The sequence below is a fragment of the Pelophylax lessonae genome (genome assembly GCF_965119305.1).
Source record: "Pelophylax lessonae genome assembly, chromosome: 4".
NCBI lineage: Eukaryota > Metazoa > Chordata > Amphibia > Anura > Ranidae > Pelophylax > Pelophylax lessonae.
In genome coordinates, this window is record NC_138771.1 from 665,414,588 (window position 1) to 665,429,882 (window position 15,295).

General features: G+C 47.9%; 1 protein-coding gene across 4 annotated transcripts in view; it reads left to right on the plus strand.

The window, feature by feature from the left end:
* The first annotated feature begins 4,981 nt into the window (after positions 1-4,981).
* FGF11 (fibroblast growth factor 11) overlaps positions 4,982-15,295 on the plus strand; it is a 66,987-nt gene continuing 56,673 nt past the window's right edge. For all 4 annotated transcript variants that reach the window (XR_014225212.1, XR_014225213.1, XR_014225214.1 and 1 more), the window contains exons 1-2: positions 4,982-5,538; positions 12,274-12,384. Coding sequence is in view for 1 of the 4 variants with exons in the window: in XM_082255873.1 (XP_082111999.1) it covers positions 5,349-5,538; positions 12,274-12,384 (301 nt within the window). In the remaining 3 variants the exon portion in view is untranslated. The remainder of the gene's footprint in view (positions 5,539-12,273; positions 12,385-15,295) is intronic.

The following is a 15,295-nucleotide window of genomic DNA, read 5'->3' on the forward strand; positions in this document are numbered from 1 at the left end:
GCTGGTACCGCATGGTACAGTGTAGGAACGGTTCGGTACGGTACGGTACGGCAGCGCTTTTCCACTGCATGGAACCGAACGGTTCGGCTCGCTTTTGTGCTTTTCCACTGCTGGTACCGCATGGTATGGTGTAGGGACGGTTCGGTACGGTACGGCGGCGCTTTTCTACTGCATGGAACCGAACGGTACAGCTCTTAAAAACAGTACCACCTCGATTGTGGTTCCAAGAGGTACCATACCCGGTACCATATCCCACAATCCTTTGCATGCAGTCACTACTAGCCACTGATTGGTCAGAGAATCGTTGTTATCCCACCCACATCCCACCCACTTAACTTAAGTACTACTTTAGTGGAAAACCATACCGTACCGTACCGAACCGTTCTAACACCATACCATGCAGTACCAGCAGTGGAAAAGCAAACCGGGCCAAGCAGGGCCGAGTAGAGCCGAGCCAGGACTTGTAGTGGAAAAGTGCCATAAAAGGGGTGAAGAAGGCTGTTATCAGCGAGGTGGTAGATGAGGCGGTTGTAGAATAGGCATTTCGGGAGTAAACAAGAGCAAGGAGCTGAGTCTTGGGTTGCTCACGTAGGTGGGGTATAACAAGGGCTTTCTCAGAATGAGGGTGACCAGTTTATGTTTTAGAGGGATGGATTGAAGACCCAATTTAGAGAGTGTAGAATAGATAGAGAGGATGATTGTGGAAGTTGTAGGGGAACGGAGTTCAGGGGGCGGGCGGTAAGGTGGCGGTCAAAAAACAGTTTAGCAGCGCCCTCTCTGGTTATAGTGTGAAAGGGGAAATGTACTGAATGTGGTGGTAGACATGATGTATTAGGTATGGGAGATAGCGTGGACAGTGAAGGTCTCATCACAAATTGCTTTAGTCTTGCTTTAAAAATAATTGTCAATCTCCTAGGCAGTGAGTGAGTTAGTAGATGGAGGTGGCGGAGGAATATCAGAAGAAATAACTCATATCTCTTCACCATAAATATTGGGGATCTTATGAGAGATGAAACATATTCCCTCTGACGTATAAAAATGACAAACGACTGAAAACGGTCCGGTGCCTCCAGCATGGGATGACCTCTACCACCCGCTGATTTTGTAGTCACAAGGTCCGGAGAATTGATTGGATGGCTTGTGATAGTTGTCCATCCTTATCTGCAGCCATGAGCCTGCAGGGTTCTGTCGGAGAGTCATTGGCAGTGAGGTGTTAACTCTTCCGATATCCAGCCAGGCCCAATATATGGATTTTAGTTCTACATTGTGAACATTTCTATAATAATGCTGGCCATAGAAACATTGATATATGTGATATTCAAATGTTTCCTTCTGTATCTAATGTAACCGGATCAGGAAAAGAATAGTGGATATACAGGACGGTATGGAGGTGTAGTGACAGCACTGTGTGAGGGGTCAATATAGGGAATATACACTCACCGGCCACTTTATTAGGTACAAATTGCTAATCCGCCAATCACATGGCAGAACTCAATGCATTTAGGCGTTGTGAAGACGACTTGCTGAAGTTCAAACCGAGCATCAGAATTGGGAATAAAGGGGATTTAACCACTTTACCACCGGAGGATTTTGCTGTCTTACGTCCAGGCCACTTTTTGTGATTTGGCACTGTGTGACTTTAACAGAGAATTGCGCGGTCGTGCGACGCTGTACCCCAATGAAATTGACGTCCTTTTTTTCCCACAAACAGAGCTTTCTTTTGGTGGTATTTGATCACCTGTGCGATTTTTACTTTTTGCGCTATAAATAAAAAAAGAGCGACAATTTTGAAAAAAAAATAATATTTTTCACATTTTTTTATATGAAATTCTCAAAAAAAAAATGTAAAAATCAAAATTTTTTAACATTTTAGGCCAATTTGTTTTCTGCTATATATTTTTGGTAAAAAAAAAACGCAATAAGTGGATTTTGATTGGTTTGCGCAAAAGTTACTGCGTTTACTAACTACGGGAAAGATTTCTGTCATTTTTATTGTTTTTTTTTTAACTAGTAATGGCGGCGATCTGCGATTTTGTTTGCGGGACTGCGACATTGTGGTGGACAGATCGGACCCCTGACTGACATTTTTGACACTTTTGGGGGTACCAGTGACATTACTGCAGTAATCAGTGCTATAAATATGCACTGTTACTGTAAAAATGACACTGGCAGGGAAGGGGTTAACTTTATTGGTGATCAAGGGGTTAATTGTGTCCCTAGGGGCGGGATTCTAACTGTCAAGGGGCATGGCTTGTGATGTAACCACAGAGACATATGATCCTACATAGCAGGATCGTATGATCTCTGCAGTTACACCAGGGAGAATGACAGACGGTTTTGTTTACATCAGCCGCCTGCCTTTCTCCCCTCTCCAGCGGGAGATCGCGGGTGACCGGCGGACATCGGAGCCGCCGGTCACTCGCGCAGGGATGTCAGGGAACGAGCAGGGGCAGGAGCGTGCCTCCGGCGGCACGCGCTCGCCCCCTAGAGGCTCATGGGCAAGTGACATACCCCTACGTCACTTTGCCCAGGAGGGGCTGACCGCCGCAGTATATGTGCTTGCAGCGGTCGGCTAGTGTTTAAGTGACTTTGAACGTGGCATGGTTGTTGGTGCTAGACGGGCTGGTCTGAGTATTTCTGGGATTTTCACACACAACCATCTTTCGGGTTTGCAGAGAATGGTGGGAAAAAGAGAAAATATTCAGTGAGCGACAGTTGTGTGGAGGACAATTCCTTGTTGAGGTCAGAGGAGAATGGGCAGACTGGTTCCAGATAATAGAAAGGCAAAGGTAACTCAAATAACCATTCGTTACATCCAATGTATGCGGAATACCATCTCTGAAGGTGCAACACATTAAACCTTGAAGCAGATGGGCTACAGCTTCAGAAGATCACACGGGGGGGGGGGGGCACTCCTGTCAGCTAAGAATAGGAAATTGAGGCTACAATTCGCACAGGCTCACCAAAATTGGACAAGAGAAGATTGGAAAAACGTTGCCTGGTCTGATGAGTCCTGATTTCAGCTGTGACATTCAGATGGTTGGGTCAGAATTTGGCGCATGGATCCAGCCTGCCTTGTATCATCAGGCTGGTGGTGGTGGTGTAATGGTGTGGGGGAGGAGGTGAAGCGGTTCAGGCTGGTGGTGTAATAGTGTGGGGGAGGAGGGGTAACGGTTCAGGCTGGTGGTGGTGGTGTAATGGTGTGGGAGAGGAGGGGTAACAGTTAAGGCTGGTGGGGGTGGTGTAATGGTGTGGGGGAGGAGGGGTAACAGTTCAGGCTGGTGGTGGTGGTGTAATGGTGTGGGAGAGGAGGGGTAACGGTTAAGGCTGGTGGTGGTGGTGTAATGGTGGGGGGGAGGAGGGGTAACGGTTAAGGCTGGTGGTGTAATGGTGTGGAAGGCAGTGGGGTAATGGTTCAGGCTGGCGGTGGTGGTGTAATGGTGTGGGGGAGGAGGGGTAAAGGTTCAGGCTGGTGGTGGTGGTGTAATGGTGTGGGAGAGGAGGGGTAACGGTTAAGTCTGGTGGGGGTGGTGTAATGGTGTGGGAGAGGAGGGGGTAACGGTTCAGGCTGGTGGTGGTGGTGTAATGGTGTGGGGGGAGGAGGGGTAACGTTCAGGCTGGTGGTGGTGGTGTAATGGTGTGGAGGTGGGGGGGGGGTAATGGTTCAGGCTGGTGGTGGTGGTGTAATGGTGTGGGGGAGGAGGGGTAACGGTTCAGGCTGGTGGTGGTGGTGTAATGGTGTGGGAGAGGAGGGGGTAACGGTTAAGGCTGGTGGTGGTGTAATGGTGTGGGGGATATTTTCTTGGCACACTTTGGGCCCCTTAGTCCCAATTAAGCATTGCTTAAATGCCACAGCCTACCTGAGTATTGTTGCTGACCATGTCCACCCCTTTATGACTACAGTGTCCCCATCTTCTGATGGCTCCTTCCAGCAGGATAATGCACCATGTCACAAAGCTCCAATCAATCTTTTGAACATGACAATGAGGTCACTGTACTCCATGAAGGCAAAAGGGGGTCCACCCTGGTATCAGCAAGGTGTACCTAATAAAGTGGTCGGTGAGTGTGTATATATATATACAGGACGGGATAGAGGTGAGGTGACAGTGCTGTGTGAGGGGTCAGTACAGGAATAATAGAAGGGGTCAGCACGGATGTTTAGGGCAGTGTTTCTCAACTCCGGTCCTCAGAACACACTAACAGGCCAGGTTTGCAAGAAAACTGAAATACATCACAGCTGATATCATTTGCTGCTCAGTGATTGCAGTATTCTAGTCTGCATCTCCCCAAGGTAATACTTCAAATCTGGCCTGTTAGTGTGCCCTGAGGACCGGAGTTGAGAAACACTGGTTTAGGGACAGCGTAGTACTCGGATCGCACTGCCACTTGAGGTCACTCAATAACGACGAGGAGTGAATGGAAAAGCAGATTGATGAGTCTGGGCGGCCAGTGGTGGCGGAGTGTGGAGATAGAAGGGAGGGGTGCTGGTGGAGGAGGGAGGGGGAGCGGGACGCTGGAAGGAGAAGACGGGGACACATTAGACACGCGGAGAGCAGAGCTTTGGTAAGCGTTCGCTAGGAGACAAAGCGTAATCCGGAGAGACTGAAGCTGGTTATTATTATACAGGATTTATATACAGGATTTATAAAACGCCAACAGTTATAAAGGAGAAGATGAGGAATTCCGATACTTTGTGTCGGCACATCAATGATGGGCAACAGTGACCACACACCCCAACACCGGGACTGGGAGACCTGAACTGGATACCCCAACACCGGGACTGGGAGACCTGAACTGGATACCCCAACACCGGGACTGGGAGACCTGAACTGGATACCCCAACACCGGGAACGAGAGACCTGAACCGGATACCCCAACACCGGGACTGGGAGACCTGAACCGGATACCCCAACACCGGGGCCGGGAGACCTGAACCGGATACCCCAACACCGGGACCGAGAGACCTGAACCGGATACCCCAACACCGGGACTGGGAGACCTGAACCGGATACCTCAACACCGGGACCAGGAGACCTGAACCGGATACCCCAACACCGGGACTGGGAGACCTGAACCGGATACCCCAACACCGGGGCCGGGAGACCTGAACTGGATACCCCAACACCAGGACTGGGAGACCTGAACTGGATACCCCAACACCGGGGCCGGGAGACCTGAACTGGATACCCCAACACCAGGACTGGGAGACCTGAACTGGATACCCCAACACCGGGACCGGGAGACCTGAACCGGACAGAGGAACACCTTCTAGGACCCACTGAGGGATGAGAAGACATGGGGACCCATGACAGCTGACACGCCGCACACCAGGAGGATCGGACACAGTGATGGCTGCACTCGCCAGTAAATTGATCCGGCAGAAGAGAGAAATCCGAGATTCGGGAGGATCTCGCCCTGCACCCCCCCAGAGGAAAGTCTGCCCCAGAGGAACCAAATCCCTGTGCCAAAAACAGCTCCTCTTCCTGGTCTCCAAAGTTCGACTCTGCAGCCAGAAAGGAACAAATGACAAGGACCCCGGTGAGATACTATCCTCTGTATTAACTGTCATGACCCCTCACACAGCGCTATCACTATACCTCCATCCTTTTTTGTATATTCCTGTACTGACCCCTCACACAGCGCTATAACTATACCTCCATCATTTCTTGTATATTCTTGTACTGACCCATCACACAGCGTGGTCACCTCACCTCCATCCTGTCCTGTATATTCCTGCACTGACCCCTCACACAGCGTGGTCACCTCACCTCCATCCTATCCTGTATTTTCCTGTACTGACCCCTCCAGCGTGGTCACCTCACCTCCATCCTGTCCTGTATATTCCTGTACTGACCCCTCACACAGCGTGGTCACCACACCTCCATCCTATCCTGTATATTCCTGTACTGACCCCTCACACAGCGTGGTCACCACACCTCCATCCTGTCCTGTATGTTCCTGTACTGACCCCTCACACAGCGTGGTCACCACACCTCCATCCTATCCTGTATATTCCTGTACTGACCCCTCACACAGCGTGGTCACCACACCTCCATCCTGTCCTGTATGTTCCTGTACTGACCCCTCACACAGCGTGGTCACCTCACCTCCATCCTGCCCTGTATATCTACTATTCCTGTTTTGACCCCTCACATGATCCTTTCCTGTGTAGCGCACCCCCTTTTGGGCCACAGATACCCCACCCTGCACAGCCAGGCACAGCAAATTTTTACAGGCACTCCAGAGTCAGGCCTAGGAGAAGGCCTTGCTCGCAGTTTACGCTTTAATTAATCCCAAAGGTGATCTTTCTGGCTTAGGTCAGGACTCTGTGCAGGCCAGTCAAGTTCCTCCACCCCAAACTCGCTCATCCATGTCTTTATGGACGTGTGAGGAAAAATCAAAATTCCCCATTTTGAAGGCTTATATGCAAGTTATTGGCCATAAAAACAGGTATGGTGGTCTATGTACTGCCCTGGGGGACATGTATCAATGCAGAAAAAAACTTTTAAGAAAGATCATTTTTACAGTTGCAATGATTTAATCATGCTTAAAGTGAAACAATAAAAATGAGAAATTCCTTATAGTGCCTGGGGGGTCCCCTTAGTCTGTAAAGTGGCAAATATGTACTGTGTATAGAACCTGCTGCAGCAAAATCAACATTTATAAAGAACAAAAAAAAAATGATATTTAAATTGCCGGCAATACAATACCATTGCCAGCAATAGAAAAATGTGAGAAAAATACCAGGCCCTTTGGGTCTGGTATGGATTTAAGGGGAAAAAAAACCATACCAGACCCTTATCCGAGCATGCAGCCCGGGAGGTCAGGAAAGGGGAGGGATGAGCGAGCGCACCTCCTGTACCATACCAGGCCACATGCCCTCAACATAAGGGGGGCCCAGATCCTGCACCCCCCATGGGAATGAGTACCCCTACCCATTCACCAAAAAAGTGTCAAAAAGATTTAAAAAAATCACACACACAGTTTTTGACAATTCCTTTATTAAAAATAGGCCCTTGTCCCAAAGCACCCCCCCATGTTGAGGGAATGTGGCCTGGAATGGTTCAGGAGGGGCTGCGTGCTTGGACAAGGGTCTGGTATGGATTTTTGGGGGGGGACCCCACACTGGTTATTTTTATAAATTTTGACATGGGGGTTCCCGTTTGAAATCCATACCAGATCTATTTTAATGACATTTTGGCGTTTTTTTTTGTTTTTTTTTAAATTTTTAGTACTATTAATGCAAAAAAATGTTGTTAAAATATAGTTTTTACAGGAGCAGTGATTTTAATGATGCCTAAACTGTAAAATTAAAATTAAAAATTGAAAAAATTCTTTAAATATAGTGCCTGGGGGATCCTCTTAGTCTGCCTGTAAATTGGCACACCTGTACCCTGTATAGAACCTGCTGCAGCAAAACTAACATGTAGCCAATTCTCATTAACATAGGGGGCCAGGATCTGGGGGCCCCCTTGCATGGTCTGGTGATCTGGTGCATGCTGGGTCGGTGACATCACAAGGTGGCAGTGCCACCAAGTGACGTTGCTAGGTGGCCCCACCCCTTACCTATATAAGAACTGCCAAACGGCAGAGCCTGCACTAGGTGGTTAACCTTTATTGCGGGCGGAGCTTTTTTTTTTTCAGATTACAGGGTGGGTACAGCACAGTGACTGATGATGGATTTAAGGGATAATTTTTTAAATTTTTAACCACTTCTGGACCGGAAGATTTTCCCTCTTAATGACCAGGCCATATTTTGCGATTCTGCACTGCGTTACTTTAACAGACATTTGCGCGGTCTTGCGACTCTGTACCTAAATAAAATCGATGTCCTTTTTTTCCCACAAATAGAGCTTTCTTTTGGTGGTATTTGATCTCCTCTGCAATATTTGTTTTTTGCGCTATAAACAAAAAAAGAGCGACAATTCTGAAAAAAAAACAATGTTTTTCACATTCTGCTATATAACATTCCCCCCCCCAAAAAATTAAAAAATCAAAATATTTTAACATTTTTGGTAAAAGAAATCACATTAAGAAAATTTTGATTGGTTTGCCCAAAAGTTATTGCGTCTACTAACTACGGGAAAGAATTATGTCATTTTTATTGTTTTTTTTTCTTTTTTCTTTTTTACTAGTAATGGCGGCGATCTGCGATTTTTTGCAGGACTGCGACATTTCGGGGGACAGATTGGACTGACATTTTTGATACTTTTGGGGGGACCAGTGACATTACTACAGTAATCAGTGCAAAAAATATGCCCTGTTACTGTAATAATAACACTGGCAGGGAAGGGGTTAACAGTGTGGGTGATCAAGGGGTTAAATGTGTACCTAGGGGCGTGTTTCTAACTGTGGGGGGCTTGGCTTGTGAAATGACCATAGAGACATGTGATCTTATATAGAAGGATCACAGGAGCTGTGTGATCATTCCAGAGAGAAGAACGGTCGGCTGTGTTTACATCATCCGACCGTCCTTCTCTCTCAGGGGGAAGCGATCGCGGGTGTCAGGTGACAATCGGAGCTGCCTGCCCACTGCATCGGCTTCCCCGAGGGCATGTGGCCTGGTATGGTCCTTTAATAAGGGAGCCACCAGATCCCGGCCCTCCCCATGTGAATGAGTAGGGGTACATTGTACCCCTACTCATTCACAAAAAAGTGTCAATAAGAAAAAAAACACACACAGTTTTTGACAATCCCTTTATTAAAAAAGGCCCCACACAATGTCATCCTCCCACTGTACCCGAGAGTCCTAAATGATGTCAATGATCTCTGGGGGGACATAGGGGTAGTCCAGACCCCACTCCAGAGCTGTTCTCCACTGCACCTACTCTGGAATCTTGGATGTTTCCAAGGCTTGCCTTTCTCAGGAATGACACAGACCTTGGGCGACCTCACTACCCATTGGCTATAGTCACTAGAGGCTGCTACACTTGTATATCTACTATTCCTGTACTGACCCCTCACACAGCGCTGTCACTACACCTCCATTCTGTCCTGTATGAATAATATTATTACTAATATTATAAAGGATTTATATAGCGCCAACAGGTTATGCAGCATTTTCAATATAAAAGGAGGACAAAACAGTTACAATACAATAAAATACAAGAGGGTTAGGATGGCCCTGTTCATAAGAGCTTACAATCTAGTAGGGTGGGGCAAGTGGTACAAAAGGTTGTAACTGTGGGGGATGAGCTGATGGAAGTGATGAAAGATTAGTTGAAGGTGTGATAGGCTTCCCTGAAGAGATGAGTTTTCAGGGATCGCCTAACAGGGGTGTCCAAACTATGGCCCTCCAGCTGTTCAGGAACTACAATTCCTATCATGCCTAGTCATGTCTATGAATGTCAGAGATTTGCAATGCCTCATGGGATGTGGAGGGCCATAGTTTGGACACCACTGGAAGGCAAACAGAGTGGGAGACAGGGGCGTAACTACAGGGGTTGCAGGGGTTGCAATCGCAACCGGGCCCCATGCTCCCGGGGGCCTGTGTGGCTCCCCTGTACACCTGGATAGGAGGGGTGGCGGATGCAGCATGTAGAGAATTCATTGTCCTCCTTTTTCCTCCTGTAGCTGCAGGAGTAAAATGGAGGAGATTGTTCCTCTGTATGCTGCCCCCGCCACTCCTCCTATCCAGTTCACTTGTGTTCTGCTGTCTCTGGGCACCTGTGTGCTCCCCTGGTCCCCCCCTACTGTGCTGCCCCCCCCCCCTCTGCTTCCTTCCCTCTCCTGCCGGTTGCTGCAGGGGATGTGTCACAATAGAGAACCAGGAAGGGATCGGTAAATATGTACTTTACCAGCTCCTTCTTTTTCTGAATGGACAGAGTCATAGTCAGTCACATTGTAAAAAAAAAATAAAATGATAAAAAATAATACAATTCAAATACCAAAAAATAAAAACTACTGACACCAGTGGATGAACTTCCAGGATTGCAAAAGTCAAACTTGCAAGATGGCAGGAAGGGGGCCTACTGCAGAACTTGTGAAAGGGTCCCGCAGCAGGACCGTAATAAAGGGCCCGGCAACGCCTCAGGATCAGTGGGAAGGGACGCAGGCTTGAAGGGAAGGGCCCCGGCTAGGGGTCCGGGGGGCCCTTCATGGTTTCTTGCATTGGGGCCCTGAAGGTTCTAGTTACGCCTCTGGTGGGAGATATACAGACAGATTGAGGTAGAGCGTTCTAAAGGATGGGAGAGGCTCTGGAGAAGTCCTGAAGAAGAGCATGGGAGGAGGAGACAAGGGAGCTTGAGAGTAATAGGTCTTGGAGAGGACGGGTTGGATGATATTTGGAGACAAGTCTGGTAATGTAGCTCGGGGCAGAGTTGTGAATGGCTTTGTATGTTTTGAACTTAATTTCCTGGCAGCCAGTGTAGGGATTGGCAGAGAGGGGTGGAGGACACTGAGTGGTTGGTAACGTAGATTAGTCTGGCAGCAGCATTCATAATAGACTGAAGAGGGGATAGCCTATGGAGAGGTAGACCTATGAGATGGGATTTGAAATAGTCAAGGCGAGAGATAACAAGGGAGGGAATGAGTAGCTTGGTGGTTTCCTTAGTTAAAAAGAGGCAAATTTTGGAGATGTTACGTAGGTGAAGTCTATAAACTTTTGACAATGATTGATTTGGGGCCGAAAGGACAGGTTCCGAGTCTAGGATCACATCTAGTACCCTGGCGGGAGGGATTGATAGTTGCATTATTGACCTTGATGGAAAAGTCATGAAGGGGGGCATTGGCGGGGGTGGATTAGATATTAGCTCCATTTTAGAGAGATTGAGTTTAAGGAAGCGATGTGACATCCATATATAGTTCACATTCCTATCGCACACCTTCCTGGTTTGTAGGCACTTGTGTACTGGGTGCTGAAGCGATCACCAGCTGACCACTGGATCGGTTACAAGTAGATACATATTCGCCAGCACACCAAGGATCTTGCAAAAGCAGTCCAAAAACTTTATTCCAGAGAATATCACATCAAAAAAATATATAGTGCAACGTTTCTGAGCCACGCAGGACCCCTTCGTCAAGCATGTGATGACATCCATGACTGATATGTCAGTTAGTAATGGGAGAGGAGATTGAAGGAGTGAGGTGAGGAGTATAGAGATAGATTTGGGTGTCATCAGCATAGAGATTGTATTGTAAGCCATGCAAAGTTATCAAGTGACCAAGTATCACGTACCTGGAGGTGAGCCTGAACGGTGAGGAAGGCCTCTCTTACGCCTCTGACTCGGGACCCCTGATAGTGCAGACAGGAGGCGCCGAGTATAGAGTAGCACGAGTGCCTGATGTAGCTGGAAGCAGGCTGAAGTCCACAGACAGGGATAGCCGGGTAGGTCCAGAGCAGGTATGCAGGCAACTAGTGCTGGTGGCAGGAGCATAGTGAGACAAGCTGGGTCAGAAGCCAAACGGTCATACAGGAGCCAGAAGGAGCAGACTGAAGCGGAGGTCAAGGGACAAGCCGAGGTCGGTGCAGGCGGAGAGCAGAGGATAGTCAGGACAAGCCGGGTCTGGTACTGGTAAGCAGGATACAGGTTAGCAGGTTCAGGTCAACAAGGCTGGAGACAAAGCAGCACTGAAGCTGAGCAAGGGCTGTGTTTAAATAGCCCATTTGGCGCCAGCATCTGTCACGTTGCGTGTTTGCGTGCTTGCGTGCGTTCGCGCATGCGCATTCGCCAAGTCTCGGCGGGATTGAACAGAAACACAACTTTGAACGGCAAACCTCTTCTTACACCAAGGGAGGAGTTGTAGGTGGAGAAGAGAAGGGGTCCAAGATCCCTTGGAATCCAATATATCTACTATTCCTGTACTGACCCCTCACACAGCTCTGTCACCTTACCTCCATCCTGTCCTGTATATTCCTATACTGACCCCTTATACAGCGCTGTCACCTTACCTCCGTCCTGTATATCTATATTCCTGTAATGACCCCTTGCACAGAGCTGTCAGTACACAGCTATCCTATCCTGTATATCTATATTTCTGTAATGACCCCTCGCACAGCGCTCTGACTTCCATAGCGTGCTTTGGTAATATCTCTCTGTAATGACCGCCTTGCTAAGCTGTGTCATTGAACATTGTGTTAGTCCCTGCTCTAGTTGAGCTGTCGGTATAATGGATTGAATAGTTTGTCCCTGGAGACAATAAGATGAAAGAAAAGAGGTCAGGGGCACAGAGAAGATAGAACAGCAGTGTGATTAGAGGAGGAGGAGGTGGGGGGGAACTCAAGTTGATTTTTTTTTTCTATTTCACGTGAAATTTTTGACTCTTCTCTTGCAGAACCGCAGTTGAGAGGGATTGTGACCCGTTTGCTCAGTCGAGTGGGATATTACCTTCAATTTCTTCCCGATGGGACCATATCAGGGACTGCAGAGGAACTCAGCCCTTATAGTGAGTAGACAAAGTAACATTTCTGTAGTCAACAGGATTTGTTCCCAGCAATTAGATGTTCCTAGAATGCAGAAGGCTTATATTCTGTTTCAAATGCTGCTTTATGTTCTTGAAAACCTCAATAGACTCCATGGACACCTGCTGACCTGACACCATCCACAGGAACCGTTTCGTAGGGAGAAGTGATTTTATTATTACTTACAGTTAAACATTAAAAATAGGAAAGGCCTTTAAATAGCATGTCTGGGGTATGTCCCAACCCTTCCTGTAAAGTGGCCAATTTGTGCGATGTATACAACCTACTACAGCAAAGAGAGTAATTGCTGTTTAACCACTTAAGCCCCGGAAGATTTGGCTGCTCAAAGACCAGGCCCTATTTTGCGATTCGGCACTGCGTGACTTTAACTGACAATTGCGCGGTCATGCAACGCCGTACCCAAACGAAATTTACGTCCTTTTTTTCCCACAAATAGAGCTTTCTTTTGGTGGTATTTGAGCACCTGTGCAATTTTTACTTTTTGCGCTATAAACAAAAAAAAGTGTAAATTTTGAAAAAATAACAATATTTTTCACATTTTTTTATATGAAATTCCCTGAAAAAAATGTAAAAATCAACATTTTTTTAAATTTTTGGCCAATTTGTTTTCTGCTACATATGTTTGGTAAAAAAAAAAATCACAATAAGCGTATTTTGATTGGTTTGCGCAAAAGTTATTGCAGTTACTAAGGGAAAGATTTCTGTCATTTTTGGTGTTTTTTTTTTTAACGAGTAATGGCGGCGATCTGCAATTTTTTTTGCGGGACTGCGACATTGCGGCGGACAGATCGGACTCTTGACTGACATTTTTTACACTTTTGGGGGTACCAGTGACATTACTACAGTAATCAGTGCTGTAAATATGCACTGTTACTGTAAAAAGGACACTGGCAGGGAAGGGGTTAATTTTTACTGGTGATCAAGGGGTTAATGTATGCCTGGTGCTTACTAACGTGTGTGGGGGGAGGGGACTGAGTGACACAGGGACAGATCGCAGGTTCAGCTATGCTGAATTTTGCATCTGACCCTGCCTGTCACTTAGGAGATCCGCCCTCTTACCAGAACGTTTACACAAGCGGGCGGATCTCCACACTCGGTGATCACCGCCGCTCCTCCCCTAGCCTGACTCCCGCTGTGACTGAATACAGCGGGAGCGAGCCTCCGGCGGCGCGCGCACGCCGCCGAGAGAGGGGAATGTCTGGCGACGTAGGTCTACGTCGTCAGACGTTATCGAGCCACTTTGCTGCAGTAGCAGCTCAGTGAGCAGCGGTAAAGTGGTTAAATAGCATGTCTGGGGTATATCCTGATCCTTCCTGTAAAGTGGCCAATTTGTACGATGTATACAACCTACTACAGCAAAGAGAGTAATTGCTGTTTAAATTGCCAGTAAATAACAGTTTATCTGTTTGTAAATGAATGGCTAGGGCTGGGTATACCCTTCACCTACACCGATCAACCACAACTTTAGGACCACTGATAGGTAAAGTGAATAGCATTGATTATTTCCTTACGATGGCACCTGGAAGTACGTGGGATATATTAGGTAGCAAGTGAATATGTTGTACCTGAAGTTGATGTTTTGAAAGCAGAAAAAATTGACAAATGTAAGGATTTGAGGGACTCTGAGAAGGGCCAATTGTAATGTCTAGATGACGGGGTCAGAGCAACTCCAAAACTGCCGCTCCTTTGGGATGTTTCCGGTCTGTAGTTGTCAGGAAGGAGAACTGTCCAATCTGTGACAGGGTCATGGGTGGTCAAGGCTCAGTTACATATAGTTACATAATTACATAGTTAGTCAGGTTGAAAAAAGACACAAGACCATCTGGTTCAACCAATGAAAAGCAAAAACAGTAAATCAGTGATGGAGGTCTGGGTATGGCACATTGATGGAGGTGGGGAAGGAAGGCTCATTGATGGAGGTGGGGTGGGAAGGCTCATTGATGGAGGTGGGGTGGGAAGGCTCATTGATGGAGGTGGGGTGGGAAGGCTCATTGATGGAGGTGGGGAGGAAAGGCTCATTGATGAAGGTGGGGAGGGATGGCTTATTGATGGAGGTGGGGAGTGAAGGCTCATTGATGGAGGTGGGAGGCAAGGCTCATTGATGGAGGTGCTGAGGGATGGCTTATTGATGGATGTGAGAAGGGAAGGCTCATTGATGAAGGTGTGGAAGGGCGTCTCGTTGATGGAGGTGGGAGGCAAGGCTCATTAATGGAGGTGGTGAGGGAAGGCTTATTGATGGATGTGGGGAGGGAAGGATCATTGATGAAGGTGTGTAGGGAAGGCTCCTTTGAGAGGGGTGGGGAGGAGGCTAATTGATGGAGGTGGGTGGGGAAGGCTCACTGATGGAGGTGGGGAGGGAAGGCTCATTGATGGAGGTAGAGGACGGAGGCTCCTTGATGGAGTTGGGGGGGGAGGCTCATTGATGGAGGTGGAGAGGATAGGCCCATTGATCGAGTTTGGGGGGAGGCTCATTGATGGAGGTGGGGCGGCTCATTGATGGAGTTGGGTGGGGGGGGGCTTCATTGATGGAGGTGGAGAGGGAAGGCTCATTGATGGAGGCACAGAGAGAAGGCTCATTGATGGAGTTGGGGAGGAAAGGCTCATTGATGAAGGTGGGAAGGGAAAGCTCATTGATGGAGGTGGGGAGGGAGGGCTCACTGATGGAGGTGGGGAGGGAAGGCTCATTGATGGAGGTGGAGAGGATAGGCCCATTGATCGAGTTTGGGGGGAGGCTCATTGATGGAGGTGGGGCGGCTCATTGATGGAGTTGGGTGGGGGGGGGGCTTCATTGATGGAGGTGGAGAGGGAAGGCTCATTGATGGAGGCGCAGAGAGAAGGCTCATTGATGGAGTTGGGGAGGAAAGGCTCATTGAT